This window comes from Mobula birostris, chromosome 2 (genome assembly GCF_030028105.1).
Source record: "Mobula birostris isolate sMobBir1 chromosome 2, sMobBir1.hap1, whole genome shotgun sequence".
NCBI lineage: Eukaryota > Metazoa > Chordata > Chondrichthyes > Myliobatiformes > Myliobatidae > Mobula > Mobula birostris.
The window spans coordinates 149,957,653-149,975,022 of NC_092371.1; the positions used below are offsets into that span (position 1 = coordinate 149,957,653).

At 37.5% G+C, this 17,370-nt stretch overlaps 1 protein-coding gene across 2 annotated transcripts in view; it reads right to left on the bottom strand.

Annotated features, from left to right (window-relative positions):
* The window catches only part of ascc3 (activating signal cointegrator 1 complex subunit 3), a 387,895-nt gene that overhangs the window by 146,144 nt on the left and 224,381 nt on the right, over positions 1 to 17,370 (bottom strand). For both annotated transcript variants that reach the window (XM_072250313.1, XM_072250317.1), the window contains exons 22-26: positions 14,574 to 14,728; positions 8,003 to 8,101; positions 7,227 to 7,395; positions 3,368 to 3,588; positions 2,916 to 3,001 (exon numbers count right to left, since the gene is read on the bottom strand). In XM_072250313.1, the coding sequence (XP_072106414.1) occupies positions 2,916 to 3,001; positions 3,368 to 3,588; positions 7,227 to 7,395; positions 8,003 to 8,101; positions 14,574 to 14,728 (730 nt within the window). The remainder of the gene's footprint in view (positions 1 to 2,915; positions 3,002 to 3,367; positions 3,589 to 7,226; positions 7,396 to 8,002; positions 8,102 to 14,573; positions 14,729 to 17,370) is intronic.

Sequence of the window (17,370 nt, forward strand, 5' to 3'; positions counted from 1 at the left end):
TGAATAAAATTCACTGACTTGAAAAAGAAAGATCAGGAAAAAAAATGAAGAAAAAAAAAAGCACTTGTCCATCATTTTAAATAATCAAACCAAATCTGAGGAAATGGAAGTAGCAGAGAGACATTCGATAAATTTCTGAGCTTCTGTAACTGAGTTAAACCACTTTTTTTCTCCAGTAGCAAGAGTTATTCGGAGACGAGCTGGAAAATGCAGAGAGGGCCTGAGTCCACGATTGTAGAACTCTTTCATGACTCCTTTATATTCAGCACGTAGACTCAGAACTTGGGGAGCATAATCCTCGACAATACGGATAGATTGACCCTTGTATTCCAGCTTTCTTCTCCAACGTGCTTCCATAATCAAAAGGTTTTTCACTTTAGAGCGATAAAAACAGAATTACTGGGTGCGGCCTACGGCCCGATTCTGGCTTAGGCATAAAAGTACTGTGAGCTCTGTCTAACTTGGGTGGGATCAGAAGAATATCATTCCTAAAAATCTCACAAAGTAGAGAAAAATTCAACTGAAGAACCACTTTCGGTAGCCTCCGGCAAACCGAGGATTCGTAAATTTTGGCGTCTACTCCGACCTTCCATATCCGTAACTTTGGATATTAACTTGCTGTTATAATCCCTCAAGCTGGAGCAAGCAGTTTCCAAATCGTGAAAGCAACGTTTTAAATCATCGGTAGCACACTCAAGAAGAGAAAGACGTTTGGCATAAGCCTCCACTTTGGAATTAATTTGATCTAATTTGGATTCCAACAAACCGAAATAAGTCTTAAATTCAGACTTAAGTTCGGATACTGTATTCTGCCGGTGCTGTTCCAAAATGGAAACTATCTCGGCAGAGGAACCAGCCGCAGGAACTTCTTTTTCCCCCCAATTTGGTGGTCTTTGAAGCCATTGTAAGACAGGCATATTCGCAAGGAGGGGGGAAAGTTTTTTAACAATCTGGAGTGAAAAAAAGGAAAGAAGAAGTGCGGAGACAAGAAATAAAATGAAGCGACAGCTTTAGGCGACTAAACCATCGCCATCTTAACTGGAAGTCCACAAATTTCCACATTATAGAAACATAGAAAACCTACAGCACAATACAGGCCCTTCGGCCCAGTAAGTTGTGCTGAACATGTCCCTACCTTAGAAATTACTAGGCTTACCCATAGCCCTCTATTTTTCTAAGCTCCATGTACCTATGCAAAAATCTCTTAAGAGACCCTATCGTATCTGCCTCCACCACTGTTGCCAGCAGCCCATTCCACACACTCACCACTCTCTGCATAAAAAACTTACCCTGACATCTCCTCTGTACCTACTCCCTGGCACCTTAAACCTGTGTCCTCTTGTGGCAACCATCTCAGCCCTGGGGAAAAAGCCTCTGACTATCCATACGATCAATGCCTCTCATCATCTTATACACCTCTATGTTCCATTTGTCATGTACTTGACCATTTACAAATGGTAGCTAGATACTCCTGAAGCTTCTGGACCTTCTCATCACAAGCCACAATGCAAACACAAAATGTATATATTAAACTTTTTCCTCTCATTCAAATAATTGAAATAGATTGTGAGTAGCTAGGATCCTAGCACCAAGTTCTGTGGCACCTCACCTTTCATGATCTCACAACACAAAATAAAACTACTTATTCTATCCATTATCTTGTTCATGATGATATATATTCCAAACCCATGAACTTCATTTTTCTTTAATAATATCTTGTGTGGTGCCTTATCGAACACCAGAAAGCTCAAATACACCATATGGATTAATTCATTGTTTATTTATTCTACTAGTTATAAATTCAAAAAATGAACAGATATGACAAACATTATTTCCTTTTCACAATATGCAATCACTTAGCATTATCCCATTATCACTTTCTAAGTGCACATTATCATCTCCTTGAATATAGACTCCAGAAATTGTTCCTACTATTTATGTCAGACTACCTGGTTTTCTCTCCCTTCTCTTCTAAGTACTGGGATTATACAGAATTTTCTATGTGCCAACCCTGGAAATGTTTAAGAATTTATGTAATTTAATTGGAACACAACAACCAATACATCCAATTGAATTTATGCATTGATTTTTATGTCAATACAAAAGGATAATTACAATCACATTCAGACTTGGAATTAAAATTAAAAGTTGCAATGCACTTGTAGCCTTGTTAAATCATTGGTACAAGGGAGGTAGTTTGGAACCTGTGCCAATGATTCTTTAGTGATTCCCTTTAAAATTAAAACATCAAGTTTAAGTTCTTTAAAGATTGTCACTCCAAGGCTCACACTTCCAAAAGCGAACTACTGCATATATTGAAAATATGACATTAAAACTGCAAATATCAGAAACATACAAGTCAAGCAGCAAATTTGAAGCAAGGAACACAACTATTGTTTTTGGGCAATGATCCTTCATCATAACCACTTCGAGTAAAATGTTGACAAAAAAAGATAAGGAATGCTAAGCTAAAAAGAGCCTTTGTTTTCTCTGTCCTTTTTAATAAGTGACATTGTTTAAGCTATTCAGCAGCATCTTACATGAAAATAAATTGAAATATAAAACTAACACTCCCGAAAATTATCTTTCCTTCACCCCCCTTTTAAAATGTTACTCTGAAATGGGATTGAATAAATTACTTGAAGAGTTACAAGTGGAATATGCATCTGAAAATGCATGAACTGAAACCATCACAACTTAAACAGACAAACATTTACAGAACTATTTTGGTGATTGCTAAATCAGTTTTATCTACGCCACATATTTCCATAAATGTTGAGTACTTTATTAAAAGCATGAGAACTGTAAGGCAAGCCTATTATGGAATCAAAAAGAATTAATTGCAATGATAATCAGAAGCATTGATAAAGGGTTCATGAATTGTTCTATTAGATTGCAATAGATGTGATGCTTACTTTTTACCCAGTTTTTCCATAATTCTGATTTTCCAATCCTCAATTCGTTCACGTACGAGTGCTTTGAGAGGAGCAATATAAACTGCCTACAAATTATACAAAGTTCAAAAATAATAAAATCAAGCTTCAGGAGTCGAAATCCCTAATGCACCATATTTCCAATATAAAAATACACATTGAGTAATCATTGTATCAATATAGGCTATGAAATTAATTGTCAGTTACTGCTGCACCTGAGGAGCAGCTCCACTGTCATTAAAGAGGGAATATTGGGAAGGAAGTGTAATGGCAGTCAAAACTATTAATGTCTGTTTTGAGCTGGAAAACAAAGATGATTTTTGTTTACCCCAGTAGTGTAAGATACTTTATTATGAAGATTAAACAAAATACTGATATAAATATTTCAGCCAAAACACTTAAAAAGATAATTTAAAATTTAAACCAAAAATAACCTTTGATGTTGGATATTTGTTGAAAATTCGAAATATTGCCAGTTCAGCTGCGACCGTCTTTCCTGAACCCGTTGGAGCTCCGAGCAGTACATTACAGTCAGTGTGATAAACGGTATGGAAGATCTGAGTCTGGATCGGGTTGAAGTGAGTAAACTTGTACAGGGCTTCATACTCCCGATTTCCCAGAGCACTGATGGGCAAAGGCTGCAGATCAAGCAACTCTGCAAAGTACAGGTAATATAAATGTGCAATACATGTGAGAAATACCTCAAGAGATACGAGTGAATGCACATCACACAAACTGGAACACATCTTTGAACACATCTTTGAACACAAGTGCAAATGACAAAACTTTAACTACAGTAGTTAATAAAGAAAGACACGAAAAAATATAAAACACTAAAGATATAATATCCAAATAGAAACACAGACAACACAAGGCAAAGCAACAAGCCCAGCTCTGGTATTAGTTAAAGGAAATTTAATTTTACTTTTCCCAACATTGTGATGTCCTAGTCACCCGTCTTCCTCCTTTTTTAAAAAAATTCATTCCCATCCCATCCCCACCATTGTTGTTATCCCACAGAGTGCACAATAACCTTAACAACTGATTTCTAATTGGACCTGGCTAAATTGCTATCCACCTGACATCCTTGATCACTAATCTCTTTAGCCTCCAGTTGCCTGTCCTCTAACGTAACCACCAGGCACTATTAACTATCTGACCAATTCTTGACCTCTTACCTCAGTCCATCAAAGCCTATGGCTTGCTTTCACCTATTGAACTTGACTTTTGCTCTATTGTCTCTAGAAAACCAGATCTAACCCCCAATCTCTCAGCAGGATCTTACTCTTTATCCCTCTACTAGTACAGTAAGGTCCTCATGTATGCTATATGTGTAAAACATCCTGGATCACCCACACAAAAAGATTTTGTTGCTGGGGTCATGCACAAAATTGTGTATTTGTTCACTTTCTAGTTCATTATATTTCATTAATGAAAACAAGAGCATGAAAGAGGGAGATAGTGATAAGTATAACATTTTCATTGTATGAAACATATTTTAATGAAAAACTGCTTAAAATCACTCATGTTTTCAATCACAAAGAACCTTTTTAACTAATTCGTTCATTTTAAGTATACTTATTGTTGTTCGAAGGGCAAATGCAACAGTGAAATTTTGTACAACAGGGTGACAGAAACAGCAAATCATCCTACTTATTCAAGTTTCAGCTTGAAGGTGTCACTACAACACTTATTGCTATTTGCCTTTGGAAAGACGGTGGTGAAACACCATTTTCAACTTCTGTAGTCCTAGTGAATGATCTTCCAAAAAGTAATTGGGGAGGGAGTTCTAGGCTCTAAGACTGTGATGCCAATCAAAGTGATATTAATTGGAGAAAATCATTCAGGTAGTGGTATTTGAATGTGGTTGAAACCCTTATGCTTCTTTGAGATAGAGGCCATCGGATGTTGTTGGAGTACCATAGGTAAGTAACTGCAGTCTATTTTATAGATGGCACACACTGCAACAACTGTACACCAGTGTGGAGGGAATGAATGTCAGTTGTGAGGCAGAGGTCAAGTGATCTGCCATCCTGAATAGTGTTGAAGTCTTGGAGCTGTGGAGAACACATTGAGAGTATTTTGTTTTGTTATGCCAGTTAGAAAAGCTTTCAGTTCAGTATTTATGTTGCTGATCCAAATGAATCTATCATTAAAGGAAAGACCAAGACGCAAACATGAGGAAATCTGCAGATGCTGGTATTTCAAGCAACACACATAAAAGTCACTGGTGAACGCAGCAGGCCAGGCAGCACCTCTAGGAAGAGGTACAGTCGACGTTTCGGGCCGGGACCCTTCGCCAGGACGAACTGAAAGAAGAGCTAGTAAGAGATTTGAAAGAGGGAGGGGGAGGGAAAGATCCAAAATGATAGGAGAAGACAGGAGGGGGAGAGAGATGGAGCCAAGAGCTGGACAGTTGATTGGCAATATTAGAGGATCATGGGACGGGAGACCAAGGGAGAAAGAAAGGCGGAGGGGAAAAGCCCAGAGGATGGACAAGGAGTATAGTGAGAGGGACAGAGGGAGAAAAAGGAGAGAGAGAGAAAAAGAATGTGTGTGCGTGTGTGTGTGTATAAATAAATAATGGATGGGGTATGAGGGGGAGGTGGGGCATTAACGGAAGTTAGAGAAGTCAATGTTCATGCCATCAGGTTGGAGGCTATCCAGACGGAATATAAGGTGTTGTTCCTCCAACCTGAGTGTGGCTTCATCTTGACAGTACAGGAGGCTGTGGATAGACATATCAGAATGGGAATGGGACACGGAATTAAAATGTGTGGCCACTGGGGGATCCTGCTTTCTCTGGCGGAGAATTATATGTTGGACCCGGAGGCTGGTGGGGTGGTAGGTGAGGACCAGGGGAACCCTATTTCGAGTGGGGTGGTGGGAGGATGGGGTGAGAGCAGACATGTGTGAAATGGGAGAGATGCGTTTGAGAGCAGAGTTGATGGTGGAGGAAGGGAAGCCCCTTTCTTTAAAAAAGGACATCTCCTTCATCCTGAAATGAAAAGCCTCATCCTGAGAACAGATGCGGCAGAGATGGAGGAATTGAGAGAAGGGGATGGCATTTTTGCAAGAGACAGGGTGACAAGAGGAATAGTCCTGATAGCTGTGAGAGTCCATAGGCTTATAGTAGACATCCTCCGTAACTTCCGCCACCTCCAACAGGATCCCACCACTAAGTACATCTTTCCCTTCCCCCCCACTTCTGCTTTCTGCAGGGATCGCTCCCTACGTGACTCCCTTGTCCATTCGTACCTCCCATCCCTCCTCACCGATCTTCCTCCCGGCACTTATCCTTGTAAGCGGAACAAGTGCTACACATGCCCTTACACCTCCTCCCTCACTACCATTCAGGGCCCCAGACAGTCCTTCCAGGTGAGGCATCACTTCACCTGTGAATTGGCTGGGGTGATATACTGCGTCCGGTGCTTCCGATGTGGCCTTCTATATATTGGTGAGACCCGGCGCAGACTGGGAGACCGTTTCGCTGAACACCTATGCTCTGTCCGTGCAATGAAAATTGCACAATCTTCAGTGAATGTCCCCACTTCTAAACAAATGATACAAGAAAGCTCACTAATGAAGCAGCTGAAATTGTTGGGCACTGGATTCTGCCTTGAGGAACTCATGCAGTGATGTCATGGACTTTGGAACGATAATGGCTAGATGCACATCAGCCTTAAAAATTTACTTCCATTTACTTTACATGCCAGAATGTCACAACAAGCTATGTTTCTCTTCAAACAGCTTCATGGGAATATATCTCTGAGGAAGTGTGGCTTTAGTTTTAAAAAGACATTTCCAATCATGACCCTTCCCTTATCGATGCACAAAAATGGTAGTCTAGCTAAGGTGCTCAAGTCATGGACAATAACTTTCCGACTCAAAGACAAAATTGCTACCACAGAGTCTTGATAAAGGTATTAGTTATTATTTATATGGGATCATTGGGATCATGAGTGAAGAGTGCTAATCAGTTATTCAAACGCGAGTTGCCTTACAAACCATTTTGATCCAATATTCATATGCTTATACTCCCAGTCAGAGTAATCAGGCTCTTAAAAATCTGGCTGCTTTTTGTCCTTTATCTATTGCAGAGTTGCTGCAGCTAGTTGTAGAATCTCTGTTATCAATTACCTTAACAAAGAGATCATCTAACTGCAGCTATGGAACAAACTCAGGACCTTGTTTGCACTGTCCAGCAGTGCATTGCATAAATTACAGAGCTACCTAGAATGGCAACTGCTATGTCTCAGTAATATATAAATAAACGCTTCATGGTTACATTACCAGTGTGAGGAGGATGCCTCTCTGGCAGAATCAGATATTGAAAATTAATTATGCACACAGCCTCTGCTCCTAGCCACCGATCAGACACAGCCCGGATGTAGTACTGAGAGGGCAACGGCTCAAATATAGGAATGGTAAATACCAACAGTTGCGGTTCCTTAGACAAAACCTACAATCAACATAAAAAACAAAGCACTGAAGGAGTTTTTAAATTTCCTCCACCAACATACTTATTAAAAATTTGCAACTGGATATTTAACAACATTTTCATACAAACTGAAACAAATGCAATTCAAAATCCCTCAAACAAAGAATATGCATGATTACTCCCAAAATATATTTTTTCCTTTTAAGGCAATACTTGTTCTTATAGAGTAATCTTGCAAGTGATACTGTACTTTCATTACTATTATTTAATAAATTTATTTTTTAAAATTAAGAGCAGTCAATTTATATTGCTTTGAAAATGGCAAATTGTGCATTGTGATAAACATGAATGAAATATGCAATTGCCAAACATTTTTATTTCAGCATTACATCTTGTTCAACAGCTTTATAACATATTCGGCCACACAGTGTAATGAAAATTAAGGAACTCGCTACGATCACTATAAAATAGTAAACAAATATTGGTTAAGTGAACAATTTTAGGAAATGTGTTCCAGTAGCCGAAGCAACACATCACTCTGTTTTACTGTGCCAGCAACCACAAACCACAAAATCAGCAGCGATGAAGAAAACGTCAGGATTGTATAACCAATGTGGTTAAACCTCACCTGTTTCTTTTGGAGAAGGAAGTACTCTGAATGATATATGTGGTCATTCACAGGATCTTCCACCCAAATCCACCAAGGCTCACCTACAGATCCATGAGTCTGTGAAGACAAATGTTATTAATTCTTTCTCAGTTTCCAATGTAACTTAAAGTCACTTTAAGAAAATGATACTGGAATAATATAGTCACAACAATAACACAGCAAAGAATGAGGTCATTCAGCCACAGAATCTGCATCACCTCATCCAAAGAGAAATCCTGTTATTCTCTTTTCCTGGCTCCTTTCCAATTCTCCTATGTTTTGTTTTCCCTCTTATTTTTAATCCAATTCCCTTTGGAAAGCCATTATTAAAAATATCTACTGCTCTTAAAGATTGGGGGTAGAGGGGGCAACCAGAATCTGGAAATGAATGAATTCTTAATTTGCATCAAAGAGAAGGTAGCTGGCAGAAATGATCTGATATACAGAAACCACATGACTCTGCTCAGTAATTTTAAAACAGATCCTGGATTGCTTATACAACACAAAATCTGGATAAGACTCAATTGATAACATCTCATATTCTGCCTTTTTAATCTACAACCCCGCAATATGAACACTGCGTTTTTCAGTTTCAGGTAACCTTTACCTTCTATCTATCATATATGATGTTCCCTGTCTCACTCCTCCCATCCTCGCTTTACACAGGTTATCTTCCCTCTTCACTCTTAATCCTGATGCAGCATCTCAACCAAAAATGTTCACTGTTATTATCCAAATCTGTGCCAATTTTAAACTTTTCAAGCATCTTATTGATTCTGGCCTTTCAATCAGATGACTATGCTATTTTCCATAGTCTATAGATAGCTATTTTAACAGCCCTTTCACAATGCACGTTCTTCAATAATAAAAGAAAATGAACATGATTTCTAGAATGCAATTCTAATTAAGCTCTTCCACTTCTTTTTAGTTGGAACATAAATTATCCACAACTATGCACAAGAAACCAGATCATTTCATATATCTTTACATGAACTCAGCACTCCCTCTGCTGAATCTTTATTTGCATTGCTTTGTTGCTGTGTTGATTCAAGGCAAAAGCAGGACAGGGTTGAAACCAATGGTTTCTGTTACTCAGAAGAAATCCAATGATCCTTCATTCATTTAGTCAAATTGTACTCGAAAAACAACCAGTGGAAGAGCACTGTTTAATATGGCAGAACCTGAATGATTAAATGAAGAAATGCAACAGGCAGATCTTGGACAAAGAAACAACTCCTAAAAATGTTAATGGCGTAGCTTGGAAACTGCTCAAGATATTATTAAGATTATTCACTGTTGCATTGTTAAATATTTTTAACAATGCAATTTTCAGATTTTTCTGACTTTTGCTAACATACAGAAATTACTGATGTGAAAACTAGCAGTTTTGACCAACCATATCCATTTTAAAAATACTTTGATAACTTGTTCTACCTGAAACAATTCAAACCAAACCTCATTATTGTGGTAGTATTTGCTTCCTTCAACATGCACACAGTATGTAAATATTCTCTTTACGGTCAAGTTCAGAATGTTAATGACATATGATCTTAATTAAATTAATCAAATATGATAATACAAGCTATCAATCCAGCAATCATTGACACCAAAAAAACCCCTAAAATTCCTTTCTATCTTTCCATTGCATGCAGATCCATCCCCAGTTTTTATAGCCAATGTTTACTACATCCATTGTGAAGCACCATTGCTGAGCTGTCAAGCGCCTAAAATTTCAGCAATCGAGCACATACATATCAACAAATACAAATGACATGCCTCTTTGTAAAAGAAAAAAATCCTCACTGCATCAGAAACAGCTCAAGGACAGTACCTACCTGAAAGTACTGTAATGTTCTGACCAATTCTGTAGTTATAGTAAGACTTTTTGAAATTTTCATTATGACTATTGATGTGAACTCTGCACGTGCTCTTCTTTTCATCAGTTAAACATTAATATTAATGACAGTTCTAATTTCTTCTGCCCTTACACTCATAAAGTTTCTATGAGTTTGAATAAACTTTGGCAACATCATTCATCCTCTGCAATTATGATTACCAGTTTGACTAAAAGACCTGGTTACTGATGTGAAAATTGGCAGTTTTGACCAACCATATCCATTTAAAAAATATTTTGATAATTTGTTCTATCTGCAACAATTCAAAACCAAACCACATCATTGTGGTAGTATTTGCTTCCTCCAAAATGCACACAGTATGTAAATATTCTCTTTATGGTCAAGTACTATAAATACTGTTAAAAAAAAAGTACTGTAATACTTTTACTACAGTATTAACCTGAAGCCTAGAAAATTTTCAATGGAGTTCTCTTCTATGGGAAGTTGTGGATGCTCAGTCAGTGATTTTATTTAAGACCAAGAGCAGTAGATTTTGGAACAGTGAAAGAATTAAAGAAGAGTAGTTTTGATAAATCGTCTTTGATTTGAAACAGTAACTTCATTGTTTTGATGCTGCTGTTTCTCTAGTAGCTTCTATTTTTATTTTAGATTTTCCGTGTCTGTAGCTTTTCAGAAAAGGAAAACGGGAACAGACAAGGATATGGAGTTAATACAGAAGTTTATGTATGAATTCATTAAGTTAGAAGTAATTTGATGGGCTGTATGGCTTTCTTCTACTTCAATTTTGTCTGCTCTTAGGTAAAACTGCTAAAATACTAAAGTGTTAATATAACTGTAAAGGTACAGCGAACTTGAGAATGAGTACTAGATAATACATGGCAATAGCTATAAAATTGTATAGTATGGATGATTGAAAGTAGATATTTACTGCAATATTGCTTCGTGAGACATAGTGGACTTGAGAATTATGCAAGCACCCACTACTGATATAGAACCTCAAAAACACCAATAATATGCTATTAGAATCAGAATGGCATTACTGCCACACCTTTGACTTAAACCTTACTTTGGAAAATCATCCATCCAACACAATTCTCAATTTACAATCAAAACCATGAAGTCATAAAACACCGAGGGAAGCATACACTTGATACTTTGCTGCTATTTTTTTGTGTATGCATATCCGTTGAAGAATAATTTTGATATGAAAAGTAAGTCACTGCATTCTAAAACAGAATGAATTAACTGAAGTGCTTTTAAAATTTTGATTGTATATACCTCTCTTAAACAAGTATTTTAAGACACTATCCAATCAACCTTCCCTAGTAAACAAATGGTATGGAACACACTGTGTTCACTGACAACATTGTATTGGGTTTTATCATACTACGTTTCAGAAGAAAGGCAGCAAACACTTGGAGCACACAAGGGATTATCCATAATATTGCTGTAGTATTTTCAGAAGGCAATGCTTAGAAGAAATTTCCAGTGTACTTTTGTCCATAATGATCTTATTTTTAATAACATTACAATTCACATTAAGTACACAGAGAATTTTGAACAGCTTAGGAAATAAGGATTATGAAAAAACAACAGCTTAAAGAAAGGATCATTGCTATCAGTTTTTGTAAATCATTAATATCATTATTACAGTTAATCTACAAGTCATGAGGTATATAATTACTAAGTTCTTCTTCAGTTATGCTTGCTTGAATTCAATACATATAACTTTAGATAACGATTTACAAAAAATATAATCTGAAATTTTAATGTCGTTTTCAAACTTTAAAAAATCCTTTGTTTTAGTTCACTATCAAAAATTATATATTTACTTTAAGGTGTGAGTAATATTACATTTTAAAGAGAAAGGCATGAATCCAAATTATTTGCTATTACTTAAATATCCACATATTTTCTATGGTAACCAGAGACGACACATGCACGTTGAATAGTCCCACATGGATAACAGAATTGACTGGAATTTTCTTCATTTCCCAAGCAAAGAGGGCAAATTTGAAATATACAAATCTTTCCAATAACAAAATGAAGCTTGAGTGTTAGATACAGCTCAATTCCATCTCAAGTGAAAGCTTGCATTTCCTTTTACAGAGTTCTACTATATCACCTGAATGTGCTATGTCTCTTTTCCTATTTTCCAGACCTGCACTACCACACACTAATATGCCTTTCTGAACTCATTATAGCTAAAGAGAATTGGTGCTCAGAATTTAGAAGATACATCAAGCAGGAAGCTGTGAATGATATGAGCAGCTGGAGTAACGTTGGTGGGAGGTGAGGTAATGGCACACAACTCACAGAGCCAATGATTGAAACATAACAGGGAATTTTCCCATCTATGTACTGAAAGCAAGGAAGATTTTGCAGCCGGAAACACAATGTCTATTCAATTTGTTTAATATCTCAGGAATGATTGAGTGATTGAGTGATTGAGTAAAGAATTGTTGTAGCTACTTTGTAAGTGGCCCAGACACTTTATCCATTTTGTGATTTATTCTAACTGTATAATTCTTGCCTTGCATTTCACTTTTCATTGTATCACTCATTTAGCAAGGAGCAGCCTACTTCCCTAAATTTTTCATTAGCCAAAATCATCTTTGTTTGGCCTGAAATTAAATCTTGAGATGAACAACATGAACAAGATTGTGGTAGTATTTATGCAATTGTCCTTTGTTAACTTTAGTTCACAAAGATGATACTCAGTTATGATACTACATCTAGAAGTTTGTCCTGCTTCAATTATGATAATTTGGTTTTATTTTTATGTGCACCCATGCTGAGCTTGTCAATTTCATCAACTTTGTCTCCAACACCTACCGGCCCTTAAATTCACTTGGTCCATTTCTGCCAAATCCCTCCCCTTTCTCAATCTGTCTCCATTTCTGGAGATAACCTATCCACCAACATGTTTTAGAAACCTACCGATTCCCACAACTAGCTTTTCTATAACTCTTCTCACCCTGTCTCCTATAAAAATGCTATTCTATTTTTGGAGTTCCTTCACCTCTGTCACATCTGTTCCCAGGATGTGGCTTCTTTTCCAGGACAGAGATGCCCTCCTTCCTCAAACAATGGTGTTTCCCTTCTTCCACCATTGATGCTGCTCTTATCTGCATCTCATTGATTTTCCGAAATCAGTGCTCACCCCTTCTTCCTACTGTCTTAACAGGAAAAGAGTTCCTCTTGTCTTTACCTACCACCCCTTGAAGTCTTCTCATCTAACACATCAATCTCTGCAGCTTCTGCCATCTCCAAAAGGATCCTACCATCAAACACATCCTTACCTTCCCTCCCACTCTCTGCAGGATCATTCTCTCTGTTATTTCCTTGTCCATTCACCCCCACCCCCCACCTATCTCGCTCCTGGGACTTATCCTGGCAAGTAGCTAAAGTGCAACACCTGCCCATTCACTTCATGACTCTTCTTCATTTCAGCCCCAAACAGTCCCTCTAGGTGAGGGAACACTTAGCCTGCAGATCTGTGGGACCGTCTATTGTATCTGGTGCTCCTGATGTGACCTCATCTGCACTGGAGGTCCGCTTTGTCGAACACTTCCACTCCAGCCAACAATAGCAGAATTTCCCAGTGGCCAAGAATTTTAATTCCTCTCCTCATTTCTGTTTCAACATATCAGTTCATGGCCTCCTTTTGTGCAACTATAAGGCCACTGTCAGGGTGGAAGAGCAACATATTTTGTCTGGGTTGAATCCAACCTAATGGAATGAACACTGATTTTTCTTTCTGGTAAAAACATTCTTTCCCTCCCACTTCCCTCCTTTTCATTCCTGATTCTGAGCTTGTACCTCTTCTTACCTGCCTGTCACCTCCCACGGGTGCCCTACCTTCTTCTCCTTCTGCTCTTCTATCAGATTCCTTCTTCTCCAGCCCTTTAACCTTTTCATTCCTCTTGACTTTACCTATCATGTCCTAGCTATCTTCCTCCCACCCTCCTTTTCATTCTGCTGTCGTTCCCCTTCCTTTCCAGTCCTGAAGAAGGGTCTTGGCCTGAAATGTCGACTGTTTATTAAATTGCATGGTTGCTGCCAGGCCTGCTTTGTTCCTCCAGCATTTTGTGTGTGTTGCTTTTGACTTCTAGTATCTGCAGAATTTCTTGTGTTTTATTTATTTTTGTTATTCAATATTCGTATATAATAATATTGCACATTTCCCCAAATTGGCTTTCAACAGCTTCTTTTTTTAAACACCTGCTTACAAATTCAGTTTTGCAATTTTGATGACTAGATTGACCCTGATCTGAGTTTGAAACAACTTTAATCAAAATTCACCAGTATTTACCTCAAATATTGTCACCCTATGTTGCCACTTTCACCTCTTTCCTTCACCATTACCAGATTTAAAAGCCTTGTAAAGCTCACTTTGTCTACTCCTAGGAAGCCGATATCTAATCAGTTTCTCAACACCGGAGAAGAGATGGATAAAATTACTTCAAAACAGAGACTTCTATTTTACATAACCGATCTGAGGATAAGTTTTGCAAAACAAACTTTAAAAAATTACATCAACTTTTTGTTACTCTTTTTTTCCAATCTTGAGCTTTTTTTGGAGTTGCAAATGTTAAAAAAATTCTGTTGAAAACCTGAAAGAAAAACAGTTATTCTTTCTGCAGCTAATCTTTGCATGTTGTCCCATTGTTCTGGACCTGGTTTAGTTTTACCTGGTCATGCCATTTGAAGTCAGGATTGATTGTCAGGCGAACTCGAAGAACAGTTCGAGTGATGGGCTGGATGGTTGTTTCCATTGATATGGAAGGAATTTCATGAACACATTGCTTCACCTTTAATCCAATGTTAACATGATGCAGCATGTGACCTACACAATAAAACAAAATTTGATTAAATAAATGCTTTTAAAAACAGCGGAGAGGTTGTTGATAGCAAACAATCTAATCTAATGGCTATCCTTAATGTTTCCGTGTAATTTGCTTTCCTATGACCCAGCTTCTTCAATTACTTCTTACACTGCTCTTTAAAATGCAATCTCATTCCTGACATATTTAAAAACAAAAAATGTAGGACTTCGTTTTACAGTAAAAGATTTTGTTTTGCTCCAAGAAAGTTTGAATCTGAAATTTTCAAGTAAGTTTTTTTTTAACCATATTTGTTTAGCTGGAAGGTTAAAGACAAATAAATCTAGCCTCAACAGTACTTCCATTAAAAAATAAACAAACTACTGCTTGTAAAATCTCAGGCAAATAGACTCATGACACTACAAAAATAAATCAAGGCATTAGGTTAAAAGCATCTGGTATCTACTAAAATTTCACTGTTCATTGGCTTATGCATTTCACAAAAAGTATTAGAAAATGCACATGTAACCTCCAGGCTGCCAGCAGATGCAGGCTCTGTCAGTTTCAGTCCTACATGAGCTTTCTGTACAAACCAAGACCATTTCAGTGTATTACTGCCCTAGTCTTCCTATTACTTGTAATTTTTCCAGATGGATCCTAAATTTCTTTTTCCTTCTAAGGTTCCCACCACGTTTTGGATTAGGAGCATCTGTCAAAAATCTATTTTTAACTGGCTGTAAAAGATCTTTATATGTTAAGATTGGTTTGAACATATCATACATTCATTGGGTCAATTTATAATACTCAATTGGCCAAACAGGAAGGAGTGGGTTAAATGAATCATCATCATCATCATCATCATCAGGTGCTGTGCCCAGTTTGAGCTTTGACTGCCATGGCCCACACACTCCTGTTTCAGGTCAAGTGGATCAATTCATTAGTATTCATTTCCAGTTCTCTGGCTGCTGTCCCCATCATCATTTGTATTTGTCTTCCTCTTGCTTTCTTCCCTTCAATCTTTCCCATAATTACCATGCATCCTAACTCCTCTTTCCTAATCACATGTCCAATGAAGTTACGTTGCCTTTTCATGATCTCAGACATTATTTCTCTTTTTGTGTTTGCTCTGTTCGTGCCATCCTCATTAGATACTCATTTCATTTATGATATTCTTTGCATCCTCCTCAAAAACCACATCTCTGCTGCTACACACATCAAAATTGCTGGTGAACGCAGCAGGCCAGGCAGCATCTGTAGGAAGAGGTGCAGTCGACGTTTCAGGCCGAGACCTAGTCCCGACGAAGGGTCTCGCCCTGAAACGTCGACTGCACCTCTTCCTACAGATGCTGCCTGGCCTGCTGCGTTCACCAGCAACTTTGATGTGTGTTGCTTGAATTTCCAGCATCTGCAGAATTCCTGTTCTCTGCTGCTACAATTCGTTTCCTCATGTTACTAGATATTGTCCAATATTCTGAGCCATATAACAAAACTGGATAAACGTAACATTTCAGTACTCTGAGGCGGGTTGTCAAGCTTAGTTTAGTATTGGTCAGTATACTCTTCATTCTCGTAAAGGTGTCTTTTGCCATCCCTATTCTTCTTTTGATGTCCAAGTCGCACCTGCCAACTGATGTCACCCAGCTTCCTAAGTAGCAGAAGTTCTGTACTTGTTTTATATGTTCCCCGTTCATTCTCAGCCTGCAGATAGGATTCTCCTTCTTTTTGAATATCACCATACATTCTGTCTTTTTGCAATTGATAGATAGACCCATTTTTGCACTTTCTTCAACAATTATATCAATTAAGTTTTGTAGTTCTTCCTCCACACTTGCAATTAACACAGTGTCATCTGCATATCTGAAATTATTGATGTTTTCACCGCCAACTTTGATTCCCAAGATGTCTCTTATTTTTTGTAATATTGTTTCACCGTACACATTAAATAAATCAGGAGAGAAAACACACCCTTGTCTAATGCCTCTCTTGATTTTCATAAACTGACTCACTTCTCCATCTATTCTTACAGTGGCAGTTTGTTCCCAGTACAGATTTCTGATTAGGCGGAGGTCTTTCGAATCTAGATCTAGAGTTTTCTGCAATATTTCAAATAACTTACTGTCCTTCACTTTATCAAATGCTTTTGTGTAGTCGATAAAACAAACAAACAAATCTTGCACTTTAATAGCTCATTCTGATAGTACCCTTAACATCAATATTGCGTTTCTTGTACCTTTGTCTTTCACAAAACCACATTGTTTTTTTTTACCTATTTCAGCTTGTATCTTACTTTTAGCTCTGTCATCAAAATTCTTAGAAGTATCTTGGTGATATGACTCATTAAACTTATGGTCCTATGTAATTCACTTTCTATTGCTCCAGGTTTCTTAGGAAAAGTGATAAATACTGATTTTTTTCATCCCTTCTGGTATTATTCCAGTCTCATAAATGTCATTGATTAAATCAGTAAGTTTTTCAATTCCATAATCTTCAAGGGCAATAATTTGTTCTATTACTAATTCATCAGGACCTGCTGCCTTTCTTTTCTTCATCTTATTTATTGCATTACGAACTTCAGATTTTAAAATACTTGGACCTTCAATGTTTCTCTTAATTTCTGGTTTTTCACCTCGATCGTCTTCAAACAATTCCTGAACATACTCAGTCC